Raw genomic sequence first — 12363 nt, 5'->3', positions numbered from 1 at the left:
ACTGAATAGTTGACGTAGGATTAATTTAAGGTATTTGTTGTACGATGATTATGAATATCTTCGAACAAGATATGATGATGTTCGAAAAAATAAGTAGTCACGGGAGGTTATGTTATGTGGAATGTTTTAGGGGGATGTATTGTTTTACGTTGGGCAGGGAGAAGGTCCAAAAACCCATATTTTTAAGCGTTATGAAATTAATGCAAAATGCTACTTTTGTGCGTAAAAAAATGCTATAACTGTTTCTGACAATTGGTATACAACATCAAAATCTCAACTCACACTAGTCGATAATCTACAAATGCTACAGTAAGTGTATTCAATAGTTTCGACCACTTGTTTGTCAAGCCGTTCTACAATCTAACTCTCAAACAAGCTACATCACGCACATTCTCTGATACACCCAAACCAGAAATGATGCCATTCCGTGTGCTGGAGGGTCAAATGCGCAAATAATGAGCTATTCTAATAGCTTAAAAATGGTTTGTATGTATGCGAGCAGACATCTCTCGCGTGATAATATTACATGTCATCATAAAATGAAGTCATCATAAAATGAAGTGTTTTCTAAGAGGATAAAGAAGAACATGAACGAGAATACATCTTCTTCTGTCTGGGCCGTGTATTTGGCAAACTATACGAAAAACTTTCATATGCTTTCATTTAAATGTGTCTCCTGTTTCGCTTGCTTGTATTGGCTCTAGCATATATATTATACAAATGATATGCACACGTATTGGGGAGTAGAACATTTTCTGTTATTTTTCGGCTCATTTAATGTAATAAATCGGGATGCCATAAAATATGCTAAAAATTAACTTTGGATGTAGGAATTCAATTTTCCAACCATGATGTAATTTTGGATCGTTCAACACACAAGTTGTCGCTCAAACTCAAAGTCGTTAATCAGTGGCCAGTTTCGGAGTTTCATTCACTTAGCTGATCCGCAGATTCACCATCCCACTAAAAAAAGTTTACCTGGTGACCACGGTGGGTGGAATAGCGCATCCTAGCCAAACGCCAAAATTGTGTGCAACGGATCCCTACCCTCGATTCGTCCAGTTGGGAGCTTTATTTATTGTAATTTATAGACTGACTAGCTGACCCGGCAAACTTCGTCCCGCCCAAAATTTATTTTTCGTTATCACATTCACGTTTCAAGCGCACGTTTATGGGTCCAATCGCAGAACTGTTTATTGATTGATCTTCTAATCTACCCTTTGAAATTACCCTTCACTATAAAGTTCATAGTATTTCTGCCAAAACTCGTCATTATAATATCAAATTATTTTCAGAAACAATTTTCGTTCAAAATCTTTCAACCACTTGCAATTTTTTTTTTTCTGTATTATAGTGACTTTCAACGCTTCTGGCTGGTTCGTCACTTTTACCTTCCATTTTGGAAGAATGTCGGGAGTGAGAATTGAACTCGTGATCTTGAGCGTGAGAAGTATGGATGTTACCTCCACGCCAGATCGGCTCCACACCACTTGCAAATAACATGTTTCTCCGTTACATGTAATAAATGTTGGATACAGAAAATATGATATAATAAAGGCCGCCCTAAATCGGAAAATTACTTTCTAGAGTTTTGCTCTTATCAACACATTCGGCTATCAATTTTTATTTATATAGATCCAAGAAGCTATAGGAGTGAGCTTTATCACATTAAAATCCATTTCCACTTTCGAACAAAGATCATTTTCGTTAGCGCAAAGATCGGTTCAGTAGGCTCCGAGTCCATAAGAATCAGACTTAAGAAAGACAGAAAGATAGAAAGACAGAAAGACAGAAAGACAGAAAGACAGAAAGACAGAAAGACAGAAAGACAGAAAGACAGAAAGACAGAAAGACAGAAAGACAGAAAGACAGAAAGACAGAAAGACAGAAAGACAGAAAGACAGAAAGACAGAAAGACAGAAAGACAGAAAGACAGAAAGACAGAAAGACAGAAAGACAGAAAGACAGAAAGACAGAAAGACAGAAAGACAGAAAGACAGAAAGACAGAAAGACAGAAAGACAGAAAGACAGAAAGACAGAAAGACAGAAAGACAGAAAGACAGAAAGACAGAAAGACAGAAAGACAGAAAGACAGAAAGACAGAAAGACAGAAAGACAGAAAGACAGAAAGACAGAAAGACAGAAAGACAGAAAGACAGAAAGACAGAAAGACAGAAAGACAGAAAGACAGAAAGACAGAAAGACAGAAAGACAGAAAGACAGAAAGACAGAAAGACAGAAAGACAGAAAGACAGAAAGACAGAAAGACAGAAAGACAGAAAGACAGAAAGACAGAAAGACAGAAAGACAGAAAGACAGAAAGACAGAAAGACAGAAAGACAGAAAGACAGAAATACAGAAATACAGAAAGACAGAAAGACGGAAAGACGGAAAGACGGAAAGACAGAAAAACAGAAAAAAAGACAGCCATCACTCCTTTTCTATATAGATAGATTGTTTGATGAAAGCTTATAACACAGAATTCTTTTCCAATACCACCGGACACAAATTTCCCAAGATTTGCCCATTCAGAATTGTTGTAAATTCAATTGACTTTCCATCACGCGTCACGATTTGCAACAAAAACGGCAAACGGAAGCTGGATAGAAACCCACAAATAAGAAAGCAGTGTCGAGCTTTTTTTTATATTAAAATACATATATATTTTTATATTAAAATTGTTCGTGGTGATATCTAGATCCTGGCGGAATGAATGATCCTCTACTAACAATGGAAAAGATCGATGTGCGTTATGTGCGTTTCTTACAGAATATAGATTTCAACGAAGAAGATAAACGATATGAGAGAAGTATGGATGTTCGACCGGCTTTTTCAGAGCCTCTTTTCACTCTAAATTATCCTCAAACTCATACACCGTTTTATCAAATCAACGTGGTGAACTGTCACATAATTATGATTGAAATCCACATCGACCACTTTTTGTTACTAATTACTTAGAGCTCCACATAAAATATGTGAAGCCTGTTCATAATTTAGCCAATTGCTGAATCTTGACTACCATAATCCACGTATTTCCCAGTTGCAGCCAACCGTGCGCACGCCTTCACGCACAATTAGTTTTATTGTGAGAAAGAATTGGCCCCAGCCGGTTCAGTTCTCATATGTTTAGACATTTCGGCTCCCTTCGTCGCAAACAAGCCAACCCATAACATTCATTTGATTTACACATAAGCGTCCCAAAACCCCGAGAAGTAACGGCTTCCCATTATTCATAGCCCACTCATAAAGCCGGTAGCGATGAAGCTCGCTATCTAATTCCTACGAATCAGAACGTGCGATTAGGTCAACTGCTGCGTTTGAAACCCTCGGGAAGCATCATCATTTGGTATTCATCCGGCGTCACCGGTCTCTGACTACCCACGGCGCGTACCCATCGTCATGGGGCAGAGTCGTTCATTCTTGATGTTCACGGCTCGTGATCAGCATACGCAATGAGGCTTTCTGTCTGTCTCTCTCGGGATGGGTTCTTCCCTCCAACGGGTTCAACATACTTGCGCGATTAGGATTTAGCACCTGGATTGATGTTGTCTCGTTTGTTTGTTTTTTTTCTTCTGTTCGACCTAGATGACCCCTACTACTGCGGACTGCGCGCCCGTGTGCCAAACTTCGTCAAATCGTCCAAATCCAAGGAGAACAACAACAACAGCAACGTGGCCAACAACAACAGCAGCAAGGAGAATGCGGTGGCGGCCAAACGCCTCTCGGTAGCCCACTTGCAGCATCCGGCCTCGCTGCAGTCACTGCACCAGCTGCACCAGATGCACCCGCATCACAACCTGATGGCGGCCCATCAGCACCACCAGCAGCTCATGTGGCACGCCAGAAGCTATGAGAGTGGAATCGGTACGTAGACAACGGTAGACGACGGTTCTGGAACCCAGGAATAATATTGTGTATATTTCTTTGCCATCTCCAGATACCGACGTGGTCGAGTCACCCTACAGTCACATGTATGGCCGCGTCCCGCTGCCGACCCGAGGTTACATACCGGCACCGCGTGCCATGTACATCGGCGAATGGGACTGAGAGGCCCTTACAGCGCTAACTGCTACTACTACCGAGAGAGACTTTGAGACCGGACCGGACGACACCGACAGCGCATCCTTCCCCTCTTCCCTCTGTGTCCGACGTTTTCTTTATGTGAGTTAGTGGCAACGAGCCAAAAGTGGCACTTCCGGCATTCGCTTGTTGAACACTCAACACAACAGTGCTACCCGCAAGCGCGTTCTGTTCGATTTGAAATCATCTCTGTCTGTCTGTTAGTCCGTAAGCGAGCAACTAGTTTTGTTTTATAATAAGTGTAAATAGTTATGAGCGCGAGAGATGAAAGAAAATAGATTTTTATGACCTACCCTAGCAAACACAAGCTCTGAGCAATGAGAACCCGAGATAACATGAAAAACACGTTGACACACGATACTGCCATTGACGAATTTCATGCCAACTTGACTGGCCATTGGCAGCAATATATCGGATTACAGTGAAACGTTGTAAGTGTAAAGATATTGGTCATTTAAGCAACCTTGGATACTTGAAATATTAAAAAAAAACTACTTTTTCAAAAGGGTTAAAGTTCTGTTACATTAAAAAAAACTTGTCCAGCAAATTAATTTTTTTCTTCAAGGATTAAACAATATTAAAAACAATGTTTGTCAAAATAAAGTGCCCACTTTTTATTTCATTTGAACATAAGGTGTAGATTCAACCTGTTGAGTGTTCAGTAGTTGATATGTTCTCCCTTGGCCTTCAACAGTTTTTGCAAACGTTTCGGCATACTCTTCACCAGATTTTTGAGATTTTTGTGGATCAATATCTTCCCAGGCGTTCCCAAGGGGTTCAAAATTGGTATGCTTGTTGGTAACCCCTGTAATATCAACATGTGAATCCAAGAGCGCCCACAAATTCTCTATTGGGTTCAGATCTGGACTCTGCGGGGGCCATTCCATGATTTAAATGGAACACATGTTTGTTTTCCAGTCCAGTTTAAACCAACGAAACCTCCAAATTCTCACGTAATATATCAATGTATGAGTCTGCTGTCATAATACCATCAATTTTTACCAAAGCACCAACACCGACCCATCACGTTTCCTGCGCCATGTTTCACTGTGCCTTGGATATGCCGATCATGAAGAGCCTCTCCAGTTCTACGTCATACGCGAGCTCGTTTTTTTTACGTTGAACAACCCGAATTTGGACTCATTGCTCCACAAAACAGTCTTCCAAAACTACAAATGCTTCTCAACATGTTCTTTAGCAAATTTGAGCCGTTTCGCTTTGTTGACTTTGCTAATAAATGCTTTCCGATATCAGTTGTTGAATTATTTCCTTGAAATCCCTGAGGGTACCTTTCGGAGTTTTCTGAATTTTACGATAATTCTCGTATCGGAAATCGGAAATCTGTTCTACGCTTCCTTCCCCTTTCCTGAACCATCAGCTACTGAACCATAGGTTTTGAACTTTGCCCAAAGTTTGGTTACCACTGCTTTGCTGCATCCATACTTTTGATCAATCTCAAACGGTGTGATTCACCTTTTTCGATGTCACGAATAGCAAGTTTTCGGATCTGCAAGGGAATCCTTTTTGCTTCCCGTCGTATTATCGCTGGCTATTTAGATGTTTCGTACTGAATCTTTCTCGACCGACAAATGAAGCCAGCACCGAGATCAACAAACACTTCGAAATGTCAAAACAATGAGAAACGAGGGTTGATTCAGTGAGAAAATTACATGAACGTGAAATATTTTTATGTGGGCACTTCATTATGGCAATTTTACCAATTTTACAACATTCATCAGTTAAAAAATTATTTTCAAAAATGTCTATCAATAATTGCAAAAATGCACATAATAACATTATCAAGCTCAGAAAAAAAATATCAATGCGATTAAACGAGTTTTCCAATGACTTCAGGGGCGAAACGTGATTTTCAGAAAAGTGAGCACTTCAATTTGGCGTTGACTTTACAAAATTCCGGTCAAAGAATAAAATGTAGGATACTAATCCTAATTTTATTTAAAGTCAAGATAGCAATATAGTGCATTTGACAAAGTTTCAGATTTTATTAAAATATGAACTCTTGTGCCAGACGTCAACTTTTTATCTTTTCTATTTTCTGGAATGTACGACATTTTTGTATGGAGACTCCCGAGAAAATTAAATTTTGTTCTACTCGTGACATTTTTGTATGTAAATTCCCGCATATGACATGTTCTTGACATGTTTCTAAATAGAGAAAAGTTTGCAGAACTTGTCAATCGCGTTAATTTATACATAGAAATGTTACAAGTTAAACCTTAGTAGTAATTTTTCAAAGAAAAAATGGAAAAAAATTGTTGTTAGGAAATCTTTTTCCCTGTAGCACTACCCTCGATGTTTGAATGACTCATTGGTAATTGTATGGTCTATTTATGTATATTTCATCCAAAATTTAAAAATTTTTTTGAGAAGAATGGATTTTAATTTTCAAAATATTTCAGTTTCGAAATTTGTTTGGTATTTTTTAATGAAAACATAAATAATTTCCTACATTTCATTCTTCAACCAACATTTTGTAGTTCTTATAGCCGTAGAGTGAGAAATTTTCTGAAATCTTGAGTTCTTTTAGCTTCTTTTTTCCAAAATACTCAACTCAAAAACTATAAGTCGGAAAACTATGTCGGTTAGAGAATGAAATGTAGGAAATTATTTAAGTGTTCAATCAAAAAAATCAAACAAATTTCAAATAATAAATTTAAACAAAATAGTTTTCTAAAATGTGTTTTTTTTAAATTCTGATTATATGAAAATTATGAAAATATTACATACCAGCTGACAGGGCGAACAGCTTTTTTCATGTTTTCTACGAAAATTACTATTAATGTTCAACTCGTAACATTTTAGTGTGTAAATTGTCGCAGTTGACATGTTCCACAAACTTTTTATGTTTAACAACACGTCAAGAACATGTCAATCCCGAGAATATACACACACAAATGTTACGAGAAGTTTTTATCGCTATATCGCTATCTTGACTTCAAACAAATTTAGGATTAGTTGTAATTTTTTCAAAGAAAACATGAAAAAGTTGTTGTTAGAAAAACTTTAGCCCCTGTAAAAGTGTGCATCTTCCGATGAGTGGATGACTTGTTGGATATATTAAGAGTAATGATTTTTTAAAGAAAAAACGTTATTGAGAAGAATAAATTTCACCTAAAAAAACATCATTTCATTTTTTTTTAATTTTTGGTATTTTTTTATGAAAACAATTTTCAATATTTCATTCTCTGATCAAAATTTTGTAGATATTATAGTTTTTGAGCTATAATTTTTCGTAGAAAAGTAGAAGGGCCTGAGCCTAGGAGCACGGACGTAAGTTTGACGTAGGGCTGTGATTTTTCGGAGTAGTTTTCATTGTTCAGAAATCTGTTATTTTTACACTTTTGAAACTCCAAATGACGTACCCATAACCGTCAAACGGGTTAAAACAAACAAAAAACAAAATAAGCTTCTGGGAAGAGGTTCAGTGTGGCACATTAACAAAAAAATGAAAATCTTTGATTACATTGAATATGAAGTTTATAGGGAAGCAACAAAGAAGTTTTGAAAATAATTACGATTTCGTGATATTTTGAGGCAAAATGTATATTGCCTGCAGCCGTGCCATGAAATCATAAAGCTGCTTTATTTAAAATGGATAGCTATGGTCTTATTGTATTGTCTTATTATTAGTCTTATTCTGAGTCATCGGGAGCAGTAGCTTTTTTGGTGAAATAATGTTCATTTGCTGACTATATTTAACGTCACAAACACTGACACTGTGGGCCATGACAATGTCACCTTGGTATCGCTGAAATAATGATTTTCTATGGAATTGCAGCCATCTCACTAACCATCTACATCACCTTTATTCCTACACATTGACCGAAGTAAATAGAATACCAGGTATATTACCTGCTTTGTTTATGTAGTGGTAGGCAAAGAAAAAAAGGCAAAAAGCTATTTCAAAACCTTCGATTGAATGCATCTCAACGACTTATTTGAAAAGATGTCCTGCAATGAAAACTCAATACACTATCGTAGTTGTCGTCAGAACAGCTTCAAGTGTGTTCCTTTCCCTTTATTTTAAAACAATTAATAAAGCACAATATTTTAATTCCTTTACGACGTCGAACAAACTGATATTTTCTTTGAAACTAGCTTCTTTTTCTTCTTTGACACAGGCGATATAACATACCTGGTATTCTATTTAATTTGCACATTGACTGGATGCCTAATTTATTTGATAGATCGAATTAATGCACACAATTTGGTGTTGCATACAACATCCACGGAAACCAGGCTGAAAGAAAGAATGAATAATACATGATTTACCTTTGCATTCGCTCGCTAAACATACCTCTATTATTCGTTAAATTACTCACTTGTTTTACTATTTCCACTGTTGAGGTCTCAGGCGAAATTGTTTTTTGCTGGATAAATTTGCTGTGTAATGGTATATATTATAACATATATCGCAAGAAAGATTCTGAGTAATATGCATTTGAAATCCCTTAACTTTTCGTTACATTTTTCGTAGAGTGACTCCCCTAGACAGAAATCAAAGAAGTAGTCCTACGTGAAAATAGGAAAAAAAATTGACCCCTTTTAAAAAATAGTCTGATTTTGTTATATTTTAAGTATGCAAAGTTGTTTAAATGATCAATGCCTTTACACCCACAACCTTTCACTGCTTTTTGAGATAGTGCTGCCAACTCTTAAGACGAGATGGCATGAAATTAGTCCATTCATTCTTTTCGTTATTTTTATTATGATTATGACACATAATTTTGAGCAAAATTTGACGGAAACTGAAACGTACATAAGGATAAGTGCACGTGTAAATACAATGGGAAAAAAGAAGCTTGAATGCATAGAGAAGACGATGGACGATGGTCGAGAAGCAGGAAATAATTAATATTGTATATATATTCAACACTTGACCTATAAGCGAAAAGAGAAAAGAAGCAAAAAATCATGTTTAATCACTCTTTTAAACACAATATATGTATTTTACTGTCATTTATCGTATACCTTGTTTTGAAATTGTAATCACTTTAATCGTATTTCTAAGTTTTAACTCTCGCTGCAAGTGTTTACTTCTTTAGCGTAAATCAAATGGAAGAGCATAAAAAGCTTTGCCAGTAAACTTACTTCCATAAACTCCTGCGCAATAATGATACAACGCAGAAGAAATGGAAACCAATCATGATGGCATAATACTCAGAAAGAAAAACTACGCCTCTGTTTTTAACTTTACATAGGAGATCCACTTACATTTATATACGTGTATATGTATTAGCAGCTGACCCCTCGTCGAAGGCGAGCCGACCCTAACCGACCCTAACCTCATTCCACGCTTAGTCCCTTCCGCTATTCTTTTTTGTCCAAAATTCCTCACATTTACCACTGTGATTGTTTTGAGACTTTCCACATTTTTCTCGCAAAAACGTAAATTTGGTTAAGACATACACACACACACATACACATGCAAACGCATACGTACAGTACAACGCGATCTTAAGCGCGATCGACCTTTTTCGAGTGAGTACGCAGGACTGCTGCGGGAGGAACCACAATCACGCATATAACTGTTTGCCCATTAGTTTCCATCATGTTTCCGCCTAGTTTCTGCCACCGGCCACCGAGAAAATTTCGATCTACGACCGAAATCTGTTCCGCCAGCGAGATCCAAAGTTTTTCTCCCACCCGAGTTGCTGCCCGGCGGCTATTGTCTCCCTCCCCCCTTCAAAGTCACCACATTGACATTGTTTCCTTCGATACCTTTCGGTTTGTTTCCTCCTGCCTTAACTGAATCCTTGAATCCACCAGATCCTCAGGAGATTGGGGTCGAGCAAACGTTCGACGATGGGTCCGAATCTACGATTAGAAGAAGCAAAATATGAATCGGTGGAAAGTAGTTTTTAAATGAACGATCAATACCCAACTTAAGTCTGCAGGCATGAGATTGCAATACCCTACCACTTGTGTTTAGATATTCGGTAAACTTATCTAATCTAACGCATGAAACAGAAGCAACTTGTAAATTTTAAACTAGACTCTAACATGTGCATGCGTTTTCGCCCTTTTGCAGCAGCAAAACCGAAATCTCCCCCCAATCTTTGTTTTCATGATAATTATCAACAATTAATATAGCAGCTAGTTAGGTAGTGTAGCATCAGTTATAGAATGGATCGGGCGGTGAGGATCGATCGCTGTCGTTGCAAACAATATTAGTAATAAACTGCCGACACTGCCGGAGCAATCAAAACTGTAGGAAAGAAAATTAATCTTATTTCAAAGCAACGAAACAGCAGATTCTAACGAATGTCAAGTTACATGCAAAAACAAACTGTAAGCAACCCTAAAGATAAGCAATGATTAGAGAACTCATATAGATCATATTCACCCTTATTCTTTGTTTTACGATAATGGAGATACTACAATCGCAGACCGGAATGAGACTGAGGCAAGGTTACACTCAGATAGTGACCGGGAGAAACCCTGCTGTATTCTCAGTTTTCAGATACAGCTTCAGTGGATGCGATGCAAGATGGAAGAATAAAAAAAAAACACGGTTAAGACACAAGCAATATATAGGAAACTGCGTACACTCATGCGTTAATTATCATAGCAATTTGATTGATGTTCATAACTTAGTGAAAATGGCAGAAAATGTATCAAATGAAGTATCAAGTATGAAACGTATTTTAAAAATAAAATAGAAAAAGACAACCAAAACATGCGTCGCTGTGATATGTTTCGAACAATGTCCCGGAGATGGCAATTCCATGGATCCGTAAAACTCCGTAGAAAATAAGAAATTCAAAGTTGTTCAATTTTGAATTGGTTATAATAGATGGTCTATCGGTTGGATTCTTTCAAAATACCGTTCGATACATTCCAACGAATGATTAACGTAAACATTCCGAGTAGTTTGCGTCAATTGCACGCATATCTACAGGCAAATAAATTTTGACAGATTTTCCTTTATTACTTTTAAATTGTATTTCCCACTTTCATCTTTTATGAAGAATTTTTGGTTCAAATTATGTTTACTTGGCTACTTATTCATTTTTGAGGACCAACTCGACGAGGAGATACCTGAACTTGGATTATATGTTACGAATGTAATAATAACTAATTAGTCCGTTTATTGTTACAGGCTCAGTTACATAAGTTTAAAGGAGCCATAATCTTAACTATATTTCTACTACAATATATTAACATGTTTCCTTAATTATATGGTGAATAAAATAGGAAACCGATTACTCGCGGTCGACTCGAGTTAAGAAGGGTGACACATTTTGATTTGGAAAAGGATGTTGTGTAAGGAGGTGTGTGTTCACACCCACACTTACATTCACATTCATATTCTCATTCACACTCAATTCTTAAAACTATCCTTACATCTAATATGTATTTACAATTTAACTTATTCTAATGTTAGTAGGAAGGGAACCGATAGCTCGTGAAGGACAAAAAGGAGGGGAAAAGGATGTATGAACATTCACACTCGAAGATCGATAGCTTTAAGGAAAACATATATTTGGGACATGTAATCAAGGTCTAACCGAGCCAACACATCTCTCACCAGCACATTGGGCTGCTTTTCTCGAGCCCGAAGGGAATTTTGCTAAATTCGATCTGGCGACAAGATGCAACTCGCACGACCAAACAACGTGTTCGATGTCGTGGTAACCATGGCCACAAACGCAGAGATTACTGTCGGCAAGATTAAAACGAAAAAGTAGCGCATCTAAAGAACAGTGATTGGACATGAATCGGGAGAAGGTGCGAATAAAGTCCCGACTCAAGTCCAGACTTTTGAACCACGGTTTGAGGCTAACCTTAGGGATAATTGAGTGGAGCCACCGGCCCAATTCATCTTCGTTCCATTTGCGTTGCCAGTTAGCGATGGTATTTTTACGGACTAAAGAATAAAATTCATTGAAGACGATTTGACGCTGATAAATGACGCCTTCAATCGCACCCACCTTTGCTAATGAGTCAGCCCTCTCATTACCCGGAATTGAGCAATGTGAAGGGACCCAGACAAAGGTGATGACATAACAGCGTCTGGATAAAGCATTCAAAATTTCTCGTATTCTCTCAAGGAAGTACGGCAAGTGCTTTTCCGGCCTCACTGAACGGATAGCTTCGACAGAGCTAAGACTATCCGTTACAATGTAATAGTGTTCAACAGGTCGTGAGGCGACGCTGTCCAGCGCCCAGTGTATTGCTGCCAATTCAGCAATATACACTGAGCAAGGATTCGGAACTGTGGGACTAAAAAATTCGTTGAACACTCCAAATCCTGTGGA

At 37.7% G+C, this 12363-nt stretch overlaps 1 protein-coding gene across 1 annotated transcript in view; it reads left to right on the top strand.

Annotated features, from left to right (window-relative positions):
- LOC129767118 (uncharacterized) overlaps positions 1-10770 on the top strand; it is a 486003-nt gene extending 475233 nt beyond the window's left edge. Inside the window, exons 8-9 of the mRNA XM_055767739.1 lie at positions 3587-3865; positions 3939-10770. Coding sequence (XP_055623714.1) covers positions 3587-3865; positions 3939-4048 — 389 coding nt within the window. The 3' untranslated portion in view covers positions 4049-10770. The remainder of the gene's footprint in view (positions 1-3586; positions 3866-3938) is intronic.
- Positions 10771-12363: the final 1593 nt, after the last annotated feature.

The sequence above is a fragment of the Toxorhynchites rutilus genome, chromosome 2, assembly GCF_029784135.1.
Source record: "Toxorhynchites rutilus septentrionalis strain SRP chromosome 2, ASM2978413v1, whole genome shotgun sequence".
Lineage (NCBI taxonomy): Eukaryota > Metazoa > Arthropoda > Insecta > Diptera > Culicidae > Toxorhynchites > Toxorhynchites rutilus.
The sequence above is the reverse complement of the archived record's forward strand: the minus strand, read 5'-3'. Positions and strand labels throughout refer to the sequence as shown.